The following is a 20,043-nucleotide window of genomic DNA, read 5'->3' as shown; positions in this document are numbered from 1 at the left end:
CCTAGAGGGACTCAGCAACCTTTGGTTTATTTTCACTGTTTATTTGCAAACCATTACTGCAAGTAATCTGTGATTAACGCTAGGATGCATATACAGGGTCTCCGAGGCCCTTGTATGTCTTCATTTTTAAAAAAATTCTTTAATTTTTTGTTTGATTTCAAACTGCTTTCCAGTATTCTTTCACTAACACTGTGACATTCCTCCTATCAAGTCTGAATGAGATATCGTTTTAAGTTTTTTGTATAATTCAATACGTTTACCCCTACACCATGAATGCATAAGCAGGGCTTCAGAAGTCCTCACACATTTATACCGTATTTACTCGAATTTAAGCCACACTCTATTCTAAGCCGCACCTGAAAAATGGGACTTGAAATCAAGGAAATAATTTTCCCGAATCTAAGCCGCACTCGAAATTCAAGGGGAGAAAAATGTTTTAGGCCGCACCTCCAGATCGAAACAAAGTTGGTCCATTGTAATATGAGACACTATTTAGGTCGAATGAATGACGATACAGCTATAGTAGTTTGGTTCGAGTCGTAAGCTTAGCAGTTGAGCTTTACCAGGTAGCCATTGGTATGCGTCAGGCGCTCCGTCCGTATTTATACGGGTACCCTTCCTTTTTCACGTGCTTCGTCTGGTTTGAATCGATTGGTTATTTTTCTTTGATCTGGTAAGTGCCGTTCTCTTTGTTATAGGTGTTTACATCACTCTAAGCTGAAAATGCATTATTGTACTGTGTCATGCATTGTTTGTCGCATTCTGATAGTGAGGGTTTACGGCATGTCGCCGCTCGTGGCATGGCTTGCTTTTGTGCTCGCTACTGCGGCTTACAAATAAAAAAAAAAGAGAGGAATCATCTCATTAGCGAAACAGTGGCAAGCGACTACTACTTGTTGTTACTTACAGTGCTGCTTTCTTTGATAATGATCAACAAGAACCAAATAATAGACTGCGTATGATAGAAGATGTTCTGAATGAGAGTTTAGCAAAAATTTTTCTCCGTTTGAAAATCTTTGGACGCCTCTTTAGTACATTACATTTTGCACAGAAATTAGAGTCATCTTAGATTTAAAAATCTAGTCAATTGCCGTGCTTCATTTCTGATTGTATCACTATTAGGCATAAGAATAATACGAATATAAACATGACATGATACATACATTCTTCCGCATTTGCCGTTGTCTCACTCTAGTTTCGTACTTTATTAGGCAGACAGGATTTAAATGAGATAGCAGCAAACACGAAAAAATACATGGCAAAACATTTATATTCGTATTATTCTTATGGTGAAGAGAATACTACATGTGATTCACAATTCATAAAACTTCCTATTAGCAACCATCTCTTCTCACAGGTAGGAAAAAATTCAGAACGTAGAGTTGGCCAAATTGACAAACATCCCAAACAGTCTTGCCAGTTGTATTTTCGTAGTACATTGAAATGCTGCTACGTTCGAAGATGAACAGTACGGAATTTGTATTTACTTGTTGGATAATGTATAAAAATGCAGTGGTCGAAACTCGGGGCGGAGAAAAAAGCTCGTCTTCCACCTTTTCTTAAATTTATTTACTGACGCAGAGGTTTTGGCGCCAGTATTTATCTGTGTGCCTGCAAAGCATGCCAGTGTAGCAGCACTACATATATTCGATGGCAGAAGTTAGTTGTGGCGGCACCTACCAACATTTTTCAGAACTTCCGCTTACTTTGCACTCAATTCTAAGCTGCAGGCTAGGATTACAAAAACCGGAAAAAAAGTGCGGCTTAGATTTGAGTAAATACGGTAACTGTTCTTTAGCCTATATTGTCTTCAACATTTGTTTGGGAGTAGTTATTAATTCAACAATAACTGTAGTGGTATTTCCAGCAACAGGAGTGCCTACAGCAGCAGTAGCTGTAGTAGTAATAGTATAACTAAAAAATAATACACACTACTTTCACATATTGGTGATGTCGGTGTATTATTGATCTTTTTGCTATCAAATGTTTTATTATTGCATAGTATTGTTATCCTGTGCTGCTCTTGTCAGCCTCATTGCTACTGTAGTTTGTTTGTTGCTGCAAGGCCCATATTGTTACAAGTATGGCTCGTTTAGTGCTGCACAAGCTGCTGTTTGAGAGACACGCCTTTTGCTATGGCTCCGACACGCAAAGCAATAGAGTCAGTACATGCAAATGCAGCTAATTTTGAAAGTGTTGTGGCTCAGTGGTTTGAGGAAGTTGATTCTTGCGAGGAAGGAAATATTTTTGAAGGTGCAAGTAGTGAAGAATCAACCAATGAACGTGCAGATGTGAATATTGAGGCAGATGACAGTACTTCTGATAATATTACTTCATCAGAGTCTGAAAATGAAGAACCACCACAAAAAGGTATAGAAGACCACACATACATTAGTCGGAATGGAATGATTTGGAAATTAGATCCTCCTGCAACTTTTCGTACGCCTGTCCATAATATCGTAAAGAAGGCACCTGGTCCAGCCCTTGGTTTGAAAACCTGTAAACCTAAGGATGCCTGGGACTATTTCATCTCCTAGGAAATACTAGAGGAAATCATCAACTGCACAAATATTGAAGGCAGAAGAGTGGCTGCTAACGTGGTAAAACGTGGAAAAACGTTTCGCTTGCTGATATGGAGGGTTTTCTTGGTCTTTTACTACTTTCTGGTGTTGAGAAGAGTTGGGATGTCCTGATTAGAGAATTATTCTTGGATGAAAAGGCAAATCCTACATATAAGGCCACCATGTCAGTAAATAGATTAGAGGATATAAGGAGAATGATTATATTTGATGACAGGCGTACCCGTGAAGCTCGATCTGCAGATGACAAACTTGCAGCTGTTCGCTATGCATGGGAACTATTTCTTGACAAGAGTTAGAAATAGAATGATTCCCAATGATTCGCTCACAGTTGACGAACAGCTAGTCCCATTCTGTGGAAGATGCAGCTTCGCCCAGTATATGCCCTCTAAATCAGCCAAGTATGGCATAAAAATATTTTGGTTATGTGATGCTACATCTGCATATGCTTTAGATGGAATTATTTACATGGGAAGGAAGCCCCATGAACCTATTCAGAAAAATCTTGGATTGAATGTGGTGAAACATCTTGCTAAAAGCATTTGAAGGATCATCAAAACATATTAATGTTGACAACTTCTTTACTAGTGTGCAGCTGGCAGAAGAGATGCTTCAGAAGCAAATTACAGTGGTGGGAACAATCAAACAAAATAAACCATAAATTCCTAATGAGATGAAACCCTCTGCCTCAAGAGCGATTCATTCCTCTTTGTTTGCATTTAGAGGTGACATTACACTGGTGAGTTATGTTCCCAAAAAGAAAAAGTCTGTAGTTCTCATTAGCACAATGCATCACGACAGAAACATTGATGAAACTCATGCAAAAAAGAAACCAGATATTATATAGTTCTATAACTCTACAAAGGGTGGAGTTGATCAAATGGACCAGAAAATTCGTTATTACACTTGCGAGAGACAAACAAGAAGGTGACCGTTTGCATTATGGATGAATATGATGGACATCGCAGCAGTAAACAGTGAAATTTTATTTTCTGCCCACCATCTGACATACCATAGAGGAAGAAGTGATAAAAGGCATTTGTTCCTCAGAGATTTAGCAGAGGAAATGGGAAGACCACAAATAGAACTTCGTATTCAGATCCCTAATCTTCCAAAGAAAATCGTTGATGCCATGCAAAGATGTGGTGTTCAAAAAGATGTCATATTGCCGAACCAACTACCTGTTTCAGGAAAAAGAAGAAGATGCAATTATTGTCCATATAAGAAACACAGGAAAAGTGCTATGGCATGCATTAAGTGTAAAACCAACATGTGTAAGGAACATAGTGGCGTTCTTTGCGTTGCTTGTTTGTCACATGTTGAAAACTAAGAAAAATGCAGTTTTATGTGAACAATGAATAGTAACTTTTTGTCAAAATATTGCCTATATACATAATATTGTGAATAATGAGTATGTTTTAATTGAAGAAATTGGTTGTAATAAATGTTATAAAATGTAAACTGCAACTTATAAGTGAATTAATACAATTATTTGTATATGTTGTATGTAAATGGATGTAACTAATAAAAATTCACTCTTAGTCTTTTTTAAAAAATTAATAAAATGTTAATCAGGCCCACCAGATCCCGTTACTGTATCTTAGGAATCTTTCAGTATGACAATAAATTTGACAGAAATAAATTTAACTCCAAAGAATGATTATATGAAAAGAGGAAAATTTTAAATTAGGGCAGGGCCTTGGAGGCCCTGCATATGCATTCATGTGTGTTTTCGGCACCATGGATCCTAGGGTTAAAGTGCAATGTAGTTGTAAGTTCTGCCATTAGGCAGGGCTAGCTGGTGAAATTCTGTGAATCAGCAATGTCTTGTCTGAACATTGAAGCTGTACAGCGAAGCTCTTTTTTTATACTGACACAAGCACTCTCTAATCTTCAGTGCAATAGATCATAAACAATAGTTTGTCAGTGAGGAATTTTGTTCCTGTTATGAAAATCTGTTACTGAGAGACTCCAACAAATCTGCAGGTAGTTGCACATTGGGAGGGAGTGCCCCTGGTGAACAATCTCAAACTGGCCGGCCATTAACCTCATGAAGTGGAAAATTTCTTTAAAACATCAATTGCCAAATAAATAAATAAGACAGTTTGCATTATCCGAAACCCAGTGCAGAAATATATAAAAATATCTCCAAAGTAACAGACACAATGTTCATGAGAAGAATCCAATTCATGGGGCATTTAGAAAGAATGGACTCAAACAGGTTAATGCACAAAATCCATACATTTTTAAGGAACAAAACTGCAAGACTGAACTGGTACAAACAGACGGAAAAAGATCTGAGAGAATTAGGGTCTCTAAATCAACATGACAGAAATGACATAAAAAAAAAAAACACAAACACACGGGGTTTTGAGGAAGAAGAGAGAAAAACTAACTGCCATACATGGTCTGCCCAATGAAAACTAGCCCATTTGTTGCGTAAAAGGAAGGCCAACAAATGTTGATTACGCGTGGACCTCCGCAAAGAAGAAGAAGAAGAAATAAATAAATAATCCATCCATAGAAATGAATAAAATTATTTCTCTTTTGAACTGTCTCTTTGTTTTTGGCTCCTATGCCCCCTCCCGCCACCCCTTCCCCACATGCTAAATTTAGTTCTAGTTTTGAGTATAATTCTCCCACCTCAACTCAATTTATCTCTTTAACTGTCCCTCAACTTCCCTTCATACCACTATTTTCATACTTTGTGACCCCACCCTACTTTCTTTCCTTGCAAAGAAAGAATACACTGCGCAAGAGATGATGATTATTCAGTTTTTGTCTCTCTATGTTACTGTTGACTGGATCATAACATTACGTGTTGGGGTACTCTTTCTGCATGAGATTGCTGTTGTTGGTGAAAATGTATTTATGTGTTGGATAAAGCCAGATAAAGCTACAAATTTTCATGCGGATGTTTGAGAATCTAATGTATGTCTTTTGTTGAAACTAAGTAAGGAGGTTCTGCTTTGCTTGACAAATGCTGAAAACTTTCCAGGCATTCCTGTCAAAATATGTTGACGAGACAGCAGTATTTAGGAGGAGATCACAGTCTGAGGATGACAATCCACCATCTCCAGTGACGATGGATTCGGAAGGAGGTGGTGGGATGTCATTTCTGGGCTCCCACCATCGCGGACCTCAGTCACCAGCACAGCAGCGAGAGGCAGGCCTCCGGTTCCATCCTCCTCTCACTCCACCATCTGGAAGCAACCCACATACTCCAGCCAGTCCTCACCCAGCCATATCACAGGTAACTAGCAGCAGTTTTGCGATTCACATGGAATGTTTTTCTTGAGCTTGTCTGTAGCTGCACCTTACATTAGTACAGCATAAGTTATAGGGAAAGAAATGTGAAAGAAAGACACCAAAACAAAATATATTTGTAGACAGTGAGAATGATTATCATGTGCTAATGTGTTACAGCAGACTGTAAATATTACACTAAAATTATGCCATTTCTCCTTGAATGGGAGCCATAAATTGCACTGCAGTTATGGTATTTCTCTTCTAATGCAAGCCGGAAATTGCACTAAAATTACACCATTTCTCTTCAAATGCATGCTGGTATCCAAATAAAACAGGTGAAAACATGTCTTGTAGGGCTTTGCTGGTTTTTCAGTCGTAAGCAAAAAAAACTATTCTTTATCTCAGGGCGTCAGTGATGATTTATTTCTTGCTTAAGACAGTGTTTTCTTGATTATTAAAATATTTTACTTAATTGATTGCCATGGTTAATTTCACGTTGTGTGGCAATAAGGTATTTTCAAAATGTTCTCTGAAACTGACATTTTATTTCCATTGCCACACCTATGATCTCCGACTTATCATTTTTATAATACACAGCATGATTAAAGCCTTTCATGTTTTAGATGATTATCAGTTTTCCTTAAGCTGTTTTTATATGTAATGGTATTATTTGATGATGTCTTGCTTGCACCAAGATGTAATGAGAAAGTATAATTTGAAGCACAATTTATAGGAAAGGTTTGCTAATGGAAATTAAACTGTGATTTGGTTGGAAACAAGGAACATTAATGATCAGTCCATAAGGTCATAATAAAATGCTTGTAACAACTTGACTGAACTCCCTTTCCACAATGCCTTATACACTGTGAATTGAAGGCACTGTTTATGGTGGCTGTAAGTTGACATTAAGCTTGATGTTCACCAGGGTGTTTGTTTGCTAGTGTAGTCTACATGCCAACACCAGCTTTTACCCTTCTTCGCATGCAATGTCATTAACAGATAAACTATTAGACACTACTAGCACTCATCATGCTGCGAAGTTATGTGCCCGAAGGATTAGACATACCTCCCACTAAAGTGGTATCCAGTGAAAAGATGGGCACCACATTGAGGCGTGGCGAAAGTAACTACAAATATATTTGGTTCACTCGCTGTCTTTACAGGCAAGTCAGCATCAGAGTTTCGGCTCAAGCCCGGCAACATCATTCAACTTAGCATCACCTCCATCAATGCCACCTAACATCAATCCTTCACCTTCGATGATGCCTCATGCTTCACCAGGAGGACTACTCGCAAATTCTCCATCGAATCCTTTGCACGTTCCAAGCCCAGCGGGCCTCATGCCGACATCTTCACCTGGTCCGTGTAGCTCAGTGCAGGTGGGGCATTCGCCTGCTGGGTCCTTCATGGGACAAACAGGTAAGTACAACTGTTTGCATAGAAATGCAGAGTGAGTTCCAGATATTTATGCCTAGATACAGAACAAGACTGAAATATGTTATTTATTACGCCATTTCGAGGTGTGTAGTTAATGTAAGAAGAAAAGAAATTGTTCTCTTCTGTGCATTCCCTAATGAAATTTATATTGATGAGACTTTAAATTCTAACCTTAATCAGTAGCATCTTGATAAGAGGCTGTGAGATGATTATCAACAAAAGTATAACAAGTGAAAATCAGACAGTGGAAAATGTAGGTTGGAATAAAGACACTATTCATAAAAGGTTTGATTGCTACGCAGAATACAGAGGAGACATTGAGAGGCAGATAGGTGCAACAAAAAGACTGCTGTACATTTAAACTTTCGACCAAAAGGCCTTCTTCTAAAGTAGAAAAAAACAGACCCGAATTGTGTGTGTGTGTGTGTGTGTGTGTGTGTGTGTGTGTGTGTGTGTGTGTGATGTAATAGGTGACTGGAGAAACAAGGCATATGAGATCTGTTTCTGTACAAGGTTGGGAGGGTAATTTTGGTGTGTGAAATCTGCATTGAGACCTTTGGTGTATTTGGAGAGGGACTGCTGAACACTGCAGATGCAACGGCCGATAAATTGAGCAACCAGTGAAGGTGCTGCATCAAATGGGGTAGTAGTAGTGCTAGTACACCTGCATACACTGGTGTCACAGAGCTGTACATGTGTGCATCATCTTTGAATTCACCAAATTGGAACCAGTTTTGACAGGTTTGCAGAAATTTTGTACGAGATGAGATGCCAGACAGAAGTTCCTGAAGGCAAAACTGTCTTTCTGTGGTATGACAAATTCTGTGAGACTAGCTACTTGTTGACTATGAAAAATGCAGCCTCCTCAGAAACAGCAGCAGAGATGGGTGCATTTTGTGTGTGTGTGTGTGTGTGTGTGAGAGAGAGAGAGAGAGAGAGAGAGAGAGAGAGACCATGTGCACTCAAACCTTAGAGTTCACACAAAAACCGCTGTCTACCTTAAGTTTTGATTAGATGTGTACTTCCTGTGCACCACATATCCTATGTAGAAAATGTTATTCTCCACTATTTTCACAGGTCATACAGATGGGAGCCCATTTCCTTCGCAAAGTACAGCGTCCCCCGCAGCGTCGAATTGGCCTGGGTCACCCAGTATGCCCCGCCCTTCGCCAGCGAGACCTGGCCAGTCACCTGGTGGACACCCAGCACTGCACAGTCCTCAAGGAGACCTCAAAGCAGGCAAGTGTGTTGTGGTTATAATATTGGTCCATTATTTTTACATGCCGGGAAAAAAACCACTCCCCCTGCAGGGAAAAAGGTCTCCTTTTGGACGTGACAACTCTTTTGTATAAAACTAATAGAAGACAGCTAGTCACTATTACCTCACACAGTTAGTAAAGTTGTTCAAAATGTCCACAACCACATTTAATTGTTTTTGTAATGTGCTCACTTCTGTTCTAGAAAATTTATCACAGTGGCCATGCCAAGCAAGGTGGAGCAGTAGTTACTAGCTGGACTCACACTGGAGAGGTTCAGGAGGATGAAGGTTCAAATCCCTGCTGGCCATCCAGATTCAGGTTTCTTGATTTTCCTAAGTTGCTCCAGGCAAATGCCTTGATGGTTCCTTTGAACAGGGTGTGGCTGAGTTTCTTTCCCATCCTTTTTTAATTCAAGCTTACGCTGTATCTCCAATGATCACACTCTCGACAAGATGCTAAACTCTCGGATTGGCTGTTGTAACTGCAACAACAAAACTTGAAGATTTAATTTGAAAATATCTAATAAATTGTGACAAGTAAGGGCACACTAACACTAATTACCTGGTGTTGTTCTGTTAGAGCATATAATGTTTGACGCAAAGTATCTGGGGACGCTTCAACAACTTCTTTCATGAAACAATTGTGTACCTTAATTCTTTTTATAGTTCTTAACTGGTTAACAAAGTGTACTGGTTCCCCTTCAAAGCCAAAGCCGGATTAAAAGTGTGAGTGTGAAAGGCATGATTACTTTGACGTTATAAGAGGAATAGTAGGACAAAGGAACTGTAATACATTGATACATGTATGAAAAAAAGAAAGGAAGAAAGGAAATCATCACCAAAAGCATGACAGTAGAGGTGCAGCCCTACGCTACTCAAATTGTTCTCTGAAAACCAATGTAATGGTGAAATTGTAATACAGTATAGTCCCGTTAATCTGAACTAATTGGAACCGGACCTTGTTTGGATTACCGATATGTTCAGGTTAGTCGGAATTACGGTGACAAGTTTCTAGAATGAAGTATACCAAGCAGATAAGTAGGTACAACGTGGTAAAAATGGGAACAAGTGTGGGAACAATGGCTCACTTTCACTCCCTGCTCTTGTTGTTGTGCATTTTTAAGACCATTGTAGTGTCTGAGGTCAGTGCACAGCCAGTTGGCTCGCAAAGTGCTTGGTTATGTTAGTTATCGATCGCTGGCACATGTAACAGTTGTATTGTATTCATTCAGGTGTTGTGGTGTACGTATTTTCTTCATGAGTAAACGGAAACATAAGAAAAAATGAATGCTTTGAATCGGATAGACAATGGTGAGAATGTATCTAAACTGGCAACGCAACTGGATGTTGGTAAAGCAACCATTTGTGATTGGAAGAAGAACAGAGTGAAGCTTGAACAGTCCTATGCTTCGGGAAAAACACTCGAAATTCGACAGACTTTGAAACCGTCCCAGTATGTTAAAGTGGATGAAGCTCTTTTCCTTTGGTTTACGCAGGAAAGAGAAAGGGGAACTCCTTTGAGTGGAGCACTGGTTCAGGAGAAGGCTGTTTACCTGACCAAGTTAATGAAACGTGATGAGTCTTTTAGTGCAAGTATGGTTGGTTGGGCAGATTCAAAAAACGCCATGGAACCCGTCAGCTAGCAATTACTGGAGAGAAGCTTTCTTCTGTCCGTGATACAGCAAAGGAATACTTGGGTGAGTTTGAAAAAACGATGAGGGAGGGAAAGTATTCTCCCCAACAAACTTGTAATGCTGACGACACTGGCCTTAATTTCAGGGCATTGCCAACAAAAAACCTGGCATCAAAAGCAGAAGACCATGCTCCTGGTTTTAAAATCTGCAAAGATCGTGTGACTTTAGTAGCGTGCAGCAACACTGCTGGTAATCATAAGCTGCCTTTAATGCTGATCAGCAAATCTGCTAGGCCCAGAGCTTTTAAAAACTGCATCATGGAGTCCCTGCCCGTATAGTATCGCAACCAGAAAAAAGCATGGATGAATGGTAAGCTGTACAAAGAATGGTTTCACAGCCAGTTTGTTCCGTCTGTTCGACGGTTTTCTAAGGAAAATCATTTGTCTCTACATGCAATCCTTTTTATTGATAACGCGCCATCTCACCCCAGCTCTGAACAATTATGTGATGGAGAAATTGGGGCAAAGTTTTTGCCACCAAATGTTACACCACTTCTACAGCCGATGGAACAGGGTCTACTGCAAACATTAAAACTGATTTACCGTAAACAATTTTTAAGAATCCTGATCCAAGATGATAGCATTCCTTTAGTGGAGAAAATAAAAAAGACCAATGTGAAGGATGTTGTTTATTGGGCTTCTGAGGCATGGCAGAACATTTCAGAAAATACTCTGAGAAAATAGAGGAGACCTCTTGAATTTCAGGACAACCTAGTTGAAAATGAAGAGGAAAATCTACTAAAAATGATACAAACCATCCCTGGATGTGAAGAAGCTAGTGAAGGAGACGTAGATGAGTGGATGGCAGTGGATGGGGATGTGTGGAGAACCTTTCTGATGCTGATTTAGTTGCTGCTGTGACACTCAAGACCAGGAAGAAGTGGACTGTTGTGATGGAAGTGACTATGAGCCTGAAAGCGACAAAGTACACACAGTGACGCAGCAGAAGCCCTTGACCTCGTGCTGCGTTATTTGGGGCAACAGCCCACTGCGACAGCTGCTGATTTGATGTTTATGAGATGATGGCGCAACTATGCATCGTATAATAGACTGTCTTCATTACGCCAAAAAACAATGAGTTTTTGTCATCTAAAAGTATGGATAGAATGTCTGCTGTATTTTAGTAAGTTTGACAGCTTTTAGTAAGTTTGACAGCTTTTCTTTCGTTGTTATGCATTGTTTAAACCTAATGTTTCCTTGCCAATTTTTAAATTCTAGAAACACTCGGCCTTCAATCGTCTCGAACACCCGATACTTTAGGTACGAGTGCGGGAGAGATAGAACGTTTCTACCAATTCACCTGTGTCTATGTACAGGTCAGAATTTTGATATTAGAAGACTGTAAGTAGGGTGAGTCACTGACGACGACAAGTGTTTGCAGCCAGTGCCACAGAAGACGTGATGAAAACTCAAGGAATAATTATGTAGTATTCTTTGGTGTGTTAGTGTCTGTGTTGATTGTAAAAAAGACTAATGAACAATTGAATAGAGATTTCTGTTCACATTCATGTCTTGGACTCGCTTGAGACTAGAGACTTTTATCATTCTTCACATCTTAGCTCTGCACAAGACAGGGCACATGTGATGTCCATAAATTATTGGTTTGTTACAACCTATGATAGTATTTGTGTTTATTCAGTCTTATGTTTAAAGACACCAATTGATTTGCCAGAGTTTACTTACTTATGTGAAAAAGAGTAAATGTTGTTTTGTGTTGATAGTTGAAAATATACCATGAATGAACTGAAAGTGTTCGACGAGTACACAAATTATTTCAAGAATAGAGAAGTAGCTTAATAAATTCCTGTACTCGCTATAGTCTTTGGAGAAGAAGTTTTTGGGAGATCGACATAGCTGATTACATAGAGAAGAGAATCAGCTACACACAGTACGTAAGTCAACTGCGAGAGATGTGCGAGTCTTGCACCCCAGTACCACACAGTCTTGTGTCGTCCAAAAAACATTAGAGTTCAGATTAACCGAACATTCGGACTACCGGGCTTAGGATTAGCGGGACTCAGCTAAAGATAGAACTCTGAACCAGTCAGCTTGGATAAGTTATTATTATTATTATTATTATTATTATTTAAATAAAAAACATTAGTGAAGTAGTCATCAGTTGTGAGAGTTGATCTGAAGATGTAGAATATGAAGTTGTTGTTGTGCAGCTGAGGCAATCAGATTACGTATCTCGTGCCTCAAAAAAGTAACGGTGAGGAGCCTCAAGTGTGAGAGGATAAGAATAAAGAAAAATGTCTGGAGGGGACAGGCAGGAAGGTTGAGAGGAGCAGCTAATGTTGATTCCAGGAATATGATGAGTGACAAGTAATCACTGGAAGCTGTCACTTCCAGAGTTTAAATTGCTAACGAGAGATGTGATTTAGTGATCTGCATGAGAAAGTAAGTTCTGTTTCAGTTTCTGCTTAGTAACCAAATTGTTGGTGTACACTATTTAACTTTTATCATCCACAAAGAGTGCAGTAAACAGAATTTGTATATCAGGTAATGAATAATTTGTTTATTCTTATATGTCACTCCCAGAACTCTGCATGTAACAGAATCAATATAGAAGGAAGTGAATAAATGTTTCTTACTTTCGACTTCTCATTGTTCTTTGTATTGCAGCTTCACCTTGAGATCTGAATGACTTTTGTTCCATGACATATATCGTCTTTCAACCCCTCCCATCTCATTTTTTGCCACTCTTGCCAGTCCCAAAAGTTGAAGCTTTTACACCTCTCTGAAGTTCGTATTTATATAAAGCAACATATATTGGTTTCATTTCATCTTTTGGCACAAAAGATTGAGTTCACATAGCTTCAATCTATGAAGAAAAGAATCTCTAGAATATCATCAATGTAGGAAAGGATAGATTGCTACTTACTATAAAATAGCTATAAAGAGTTGCAGACAGGCATAGATAAGACATTTACACATAAGCTTTCGGCCTCACCCTTTGTCGGAAAAAGAGATACACAAGCCATTCATTCAGACAACCAAGCACATCTGATGCACACACAACAGACAGCTCCAGTAGCTCGGGCCAGAATCCCCAAAATGAAACTTTAACCAAATTCACAGAAGAAATATGCAACTGATAAGCATGGATGAAATCCAGCAAGAAACTAGCTTTTAAAACAAAATAGATAATTGAGAGGAACCAGTCTATTCAAGGTTTAAGTTAAAAAGTCACCAGTATGTCACACTATCTAGTACAGACATTCTAGTACAGGACAAAGGATTTAGGTAGGAAACTCTCCCAAGAATTTCATGTATGTCACCAGGTCAGTTGTGTTTTTTTCATTTGAGGCAATCCATTGTCTTAATACATAGCACTTTCCATATATTTATATATTGGTCTGCTGCCAGTTTAGTCAGTTGATGTTTTCCCATAGCTATTAAGTACATGCTGATGTATATGTGATTGTGACAGTGAGTCAAAGAAGACTAAACACATTGTTGCTAGAAAGGCAAGATTTCTGTGTTATCTCATCACCCAAAATGATGACACACTTTCCATCAACTTTTTTGGCAGGTGGATGTCATTTGTCACGTGTACTTCCACAACGAAGCTGGGCTGGCGCTGTACCAACTCTCCTCACCCATGAGGCACTGCATTTGCTCTGCACATCTACTCCACATCCTGTTGGTTTACCTAGTCCGGACATGTCGCCACTCGAGCGGTTCCTTGGTTGTGTTTTCATGCGAAGGCAACTGCAGCGGACTGTGCAGAGTGAAGACTGTGTGAGTACTGTATTGTATGGAAGATTTATTCTACTTGCAAATATGGGGTGTGACAGAAAGAGATTCCCAATTTGAAAAACAAAAGGATACAGATAAACTAGCTAAGCATAATTTTTTGGATGGCCAATGACACAAGCCATTGGCAACTGCAAGGCAGAAAGAAGTGAGAGGAAGGGCTGTTTACTTGCTCCCTGTTTCACCTTTTGCAGATGTTCTTGTGATATGTGTACTACACAAATGTAACAATACACCGGGATCAATTTAATGCGCAGATAGCAAATGTTGACTTCATCCCAGTACATAATGATGATGTGGTATGTGACGTCATACATGTTTAAGAAAGAGAATATACTTCTGAAATGTAGGTTGTGGCAACAGAGTAGTCCATAGCATTGCCCACTGTATATGTTAGGTTGATTGATGACAGTTTGGTTGTGTGTTGACAGAATGGTATAGAAGATTTCATTTAATCCCTACATAACTTCTAATGATATTTTTCCATTGTGCAAACTTGGAAGCAACAGTTTTTGGGGTGCAAATATCGTATAAAAGAGCTCTATAGAGATGGGAAGAGTAGTGGAAGCACAGTTACCAGCAGTAGCTTTGAGCAGATATGCTTGGCAAGCACCACTAGGAATGCCACCGACTATTGAAGGTAGAACATGACACTTCAAGTGTTGGTCTAGCACATAACTTTGACATAGTGTGATTTCATCAGTACTGCAACTTACTAGGTTGTGGCTTCAGGGCATAACAATCAGACAAATGTGGGTGTGGAAAACAAACTGCGAGTGAAAGTGTTATGGTGTAGTTCACTGTATTGTAATCACCAGTGACTGAATAAAAGACAGATGCATTGTGCACAGGGAAATGCATTTGGTTTATTTTCATGTGATGGCAGTAAATGAGATTGGATTTAGATTTGTTTGGTGCCAATAATACAAATTGAACAACAAATACATGTGACATTGACAATTGCAACTCATTTTTGCTTTCTTATGAATATGAATTATTAGTTTTGTTCCAGCATATTCTACATCCATTCTGTCTTTATAATCTCTCCTGTAGTGTTGCTAGCTCTTTCTTGCAAAAGGACCCACTTTCTCAGTAAGAGTGATTATTATGTTCATTCATAGCAGCAGTGATTCATGTTTGTCCAACAAGTAAGTGCTGTTTTATTGGGTTTTGCATTTTCTTCTGTGTTGGTGCAGGTAGTAGACAGATCTCATGTGCATTTAGTGGGCTATGTCAGTGGTCTATTATTTATTGTTGTTGGGTACTCACATGGAGGCTTTAGGTTCAGTTCCCAGTAGCCTAATTTTATCTTTCTTGTGTTAAGAAGGTTTGGAATGGGATCCATTCAGTCACGTGAGCCAAAGAAGAAGCCACTTGAATGAGGAGTGGCAAAATTGTCACGCAAGTTTTCCAAGTGGCGTTGAATCAAAGGGCTTGCAGTTACCTGGAAACCAAACAACACTTAATTATTTATCTACACGTACTATACAGATAGTGGTAGGACAGATGTAAGTCGTGAAACTATGTTTACACTAATCACTTGAAACAATTGGTGCCGTTAACTCTGTCATCCAATTCACTACGCACGTCCTGAAATATTATGGTATTAGAAATTCCAGTATGGAACTAAGAGAAATAGGCAAAAGCAATGAGTCTGCTGCAGATGAATTGCAAGTGATGTATAGGGATATTAGACATGTTGAAAATCGGACTAGCCTTTGCTCTTTTCCTATGGTAAATACAAAAATGCACTAGTTGGCTGGCCACTGTTTCTGAGAAGACGTAGCACATATGTCTGTGTTATGTCATGTTCTTATTCCTCTGGTTATTTTATTAATGCCAGTTGCATGCTTTATGACACGAGGGCCAATCCAAATGAAGTGGTCCAATAAAAATTAAGGTGGTTGCTTGACCATTTTTAAATATTTAAATTTTTTTATATGTAATTACCCTATATTTAAGAAGTTCAAAACAGGTTTTTTTTTCCTTTACTTAATGGCGGCCATTTTCGTTTGTAAGCACGCGACGATGTTTCAGTTTAGAGACGTTAGCAAAAAATATGAATGTCTCTGCACTGGTTTAAGTTACAACATTGCAATTAACATGATTGTATTTAGAAAATTGTCCTCTACAACATTGTCTATTACACAAAATACCCTAAATTAAAAAATAACCAGTCAAAATGACCTCCGAAGTTTGGTATCCAAATTTTCAAAAATACACTTTTTAGACCCAAAAATAACAAACAAGGAGTGATTTATGAGTGTCTATTTTTTCCTATAGTTAGATATCATACACTACTAGCCTCATATAGAGCAAGAACACTTACAAATGTTTCCTTAATTTTTTATGAATTTTTGAAATTTGAAAATTTTCATTTTTTGTAACGTTTGGGGTTAGTTATCTCATGTGGGACTGAAAATAAAAATATGATTTGTGCACAGTTTTAACACCTATATGATAGCAACGTACTGTAAAAATTTCAACATTGATATCTGACTGTGAACAAAGATATGAATTTTTGAAAATGAGGAAATAATTCACATTACTCTACAACTGGTCTTATGGCTGTTGTGCCTATTCATGTGTGATATTGGTGGTATATAATCTATTACTATTGAAGTAAGGTACTGAATTATGTACAAAAAGTGGAAACATCACTGAAATTAACATTTATATTAGTTTGGCATACTTAAAATAAATATTTTCAATTAACATCCTTCGAGATATGAATGTTCCTAAACCTGTTGGTGAATGTTAAGAACACTTACTTCTTCAGACAGCTTCTGTGATACAGATTAAGACCTCCCAGTTGCTGTCGTAAGTTCAAGCAGTGAAAGTTACCTTAAAACATTTTTCATTGGTATCCAAACTTTGTCATTAGTAGATTTTTTTCAATGATGTTCTTGTGCCAGCAGGTTGGTAAAAATGCACAAAAACTTCATTGTCTTCCAGACTTATTCTTTCAACCTCTGCAAAGTCACCACTGTCCATCATACACTCATGCCACTACCTTATTCAACGTTAAAGACAGAGATGTAATTTTACTGACACAGTGATCCTCATAAATTGCGGTTTCTGATGTTACATAGCATCGAACTAAGTTTTCTGCAATGCCAAGGAATTTGTGGAAATGGCTTGGTCCTTTAATTGCTATACAGTTTTCAACTCTGGTTTGAAGTGTTGTTTTCATATGCAGAACCACTTCGTCTTTCTTGATCAGAAAACAGGTAATGCCTTTAATATTATCCCTGCAAAAGACATACATATCCTGTACTGTGAGAATTTGGTCTATGGTTGGTCTTTGTTAGCTGGCTTTACTTACTTCACATTTTGTTGTACCTCCTACTCCATCACATGAATTTTTACCATGGCAAGATGCAAAAAAAGTGCCACTCAGTCTCCAACCCAAAGTCTACTTTGTGGTTGCACAGATTTGAAAAATTCTTTTTGTTCTTATACTAACTACCACTTCCATCTGAAAAGTATATCAGCTTCTCAACCTTGGGAAAATTTTCTTTTTTGTAGTTTATTACATACTTTTGAAACACATGTACAGCCAAAGTGTTGTGCTCCAAGTAGTCGCTTAGAATGCAAATTGAAGAACTGCAAACTTCATCTTTCTCATTTTTAAAGTAGAGAATAAATGGATGCACTTTTGCCTGGTCATTGACCCAGTGGTACCCTTGTATTGCATCCTGAATCACAAATGTAAAATTTTCTGCAAAATCATCTAGCACTATGCATTCAGTTTCATGAAGTTGTGCTCTTTTGTCCTTCAAAAACTTACTTTGGATTTTAGAAACATAGTGGCGACTTTTGAGTTTTTGTAAGTTATCATTTAAAGATTCCAGATACTCTTTTTGAGATTTAACCACTGTTATCATTTCTGCCGTGTCAGTTGTGACCCACTGTTTGAAGGTAATACTGTCTGGCATTTCGTCGTGATATTCGTGCAACAATTCAATAACTGTTTCCTTACCAGGGTATTTATTACACAAACTCATCTTGCAGTCATAATTGTTAGTGTCACAAACCATTAAATCTCGTAACTCTTCGTAGTTAAGATCACTGAGTTTTGCACCCACAATCATCAGTTTGACATTTTGATGATATAAACAAACACATATGGAGTGTGTCCCTGAGAATCCAGCCAAAATACACCACTTAGGTCGGAGGTCACAAAATTTTGACCTTCCAGTTCTGTATTCAGGATGAGAATTTTTGAAAACTACATAAAGTTCATTTAAATTTGACAGCACTAGTCGTTTTTGCTTTGTTACTTTACCTCCATTTATAACAACTCTTTTGCTATCTTTGCAACCTGGGCACATTCTACTGTTTTCATCATCTTCAAAAAACTGTGCTGGATCTTTTTAATTGTTCCTTCATTTACACCTACTCCTTTCTTCTTTCCAAAAACTGGAAGAATGCCTTGCTCTTTGACTGATTTTCGAGTTAGTTTAATCAAATGATGAGAAATGTTGAATCCATGAACTACTTTTTCTCTTGACTATGAGTCAGGGAGCAAACTTAAAATTTTAACTTTTTCCTCTTTAGATGTCACTGAACATTTAATTATTAATTTCTCTATTAAGCTCAAATATTCAGTGTCAGATGATGCTGGTGCTAGGTTTTCTTCTTCTTTAGAAATAATGTTGATATCTGTATTATTAAAGCATGATTCCAAGTCTTTTCTCAATTTGTCTGAAATTTGTTGTACCTTATTGTCAATAGCTGCTTTCCTTTTTCTGCTACTTAATTTTATTATTTTCAAAGCAGGAGATATGTCTAACTTAGAACAAGCAAAATCCAATATGCTAACAGCTTCTTCATTAGGAATATAAATGTCATTAACAAGGTTACCTGATTCTGGTTCTGGATTCACAACAAATATTTTTGAATCACAATTTGGACACAGGGAATTTCCAGGAATCAGATTACGTTTCAATTGGGAAACTGTTTCACTCTCACATAACAAGGACAGATGTTCAAGTTTTATTTCCCTCAAACCTTTAGTAATAGGCTTTTTATGAACTTTAAGTGGTTCACAGCACTTTCTTCCAAAAATGTGGTTATACATACTTCAGAATATATTTCTTCTCATGATACTCACAGACTGATGTTACGAAAGAACTTACTCGAAATTTAAACAAAGTTTGTCTAACTTCATCAAAGTCATTGACATTTTTCAAGTGTTTTGAAACTGAGCCGTGAACTGTTTTGACACACATTTCACTTGCTATCTGTCCAACAGAGCACTGTTCATCCATGTTATTGCATTCCAGTTAATCTCTCAAAATTAATTACAAATTACACACAGAACAAAGCATATAACTCATTCTGCACACTCGATGAAGTATGTACATCCACTCTAATAGAGGTTTCAGAACAGACTGACTACAACAATACCACACCCAGCAATGACAATAAACCTAAATGTAAATGGGCATTTTTATTACCATAGAACAAAAGCGCGAGCTCCTATTGCCTAATATTGCATTATTAAAAATAAATAAATTAATGAATATTGGGTGATAGTTTTGACTAAATATGTCACAATTAAATTTTATTGCAATGAAACAATAAACCATTTAATAGGCAACAGCCATAAGATCAGTTGTAGAGTAATGTGAACTATACCTCATTTTCAAAAATTCATATCTTTGTTCACAGTCAGATATCAATGTTGACATTTTTACAGTATGTTGTTATCATATAGGTGTATAAACTGTGCAAAAATCATATTTTTATATTCAGTCCCACCTGAGATAACTAACCTCAAACTTTACAAAAAATGAAAATTTTCAAATTTCAAAAAATTCGTAAAAAAATTAAGGAAACATTTGTAAGTGTTCTTGCCCTATATGAGGCTGGTAGTGTATGATATCTAACTATAGGAAAAAATAGACTCTCATAAATCACTCCTTGTTTGTTATTTTTGGGTCTAAAAAGTGGATTTTTGAAAATTTGGATACCAAACTTTGGAGGTCATTTTGACTGGTTATTTTTGAATTTAGGATATTTTGTGTAATAGACAATGTTGTAGAGGACACTTTTCTAAAAAC

At 37.8% G+C, this 20,043-nt stretch overlaps 1 protein-coding gene across 1 annotated transcript in view; it reads left to right on the top strand.

The window, feature by feature from the left end:
- The window catches only part of LOC124595635 (mediator of RNA polymerase II transcription subunit 14), a 187,136-nt gene that overhangs the window by 146,073 nt on the left and 21,020 nt on the right, over nucleotides 1–20,043 (top strand). Inside the window, exons 20-23 of the mRNA XM_047134464.1 lie at nucleotides 5,578–5,832; nucleotides 6,992–7,247; nucleotides 8,343–8,504; nucleotides 13,752–13,960. Coding sequence (XP_046990420.1) covers nucleotides 5,578–5,832; nucleotides 6,992–7,247; nucleotides 8,343–8,504; nucleotides 13,752–13,960 — 882 coding nt within the window. The remainder of the gene's footprint in view (nucleotides 1–5,577; nucleotides 5,833–6,991; nucleotides 7,248–8,342; nucleotides 8,505–13,751; nucleotides 13,961–20,043) is intronic.

This window comes from Schistocerca americana, chromosome 2 (assembly GCF_021461395.2).
Source record: "Schistocerca americana isolate TAMUIC-IGC-003095 chromosome 2, iqSchAmer2.1, whole genome shotgun sequence".
Classification (NCBI taxonomy): Eukaryota; Metazoa; Arthropoda; class Insecta; order Orthoptera; family Acrididae; genus Schistocerca; species Schistocerca americana.
Note: the sequence above shows the minus strand (reverse complement) of the source record. Positions and strands in the feature narration are given on the sequence as shown.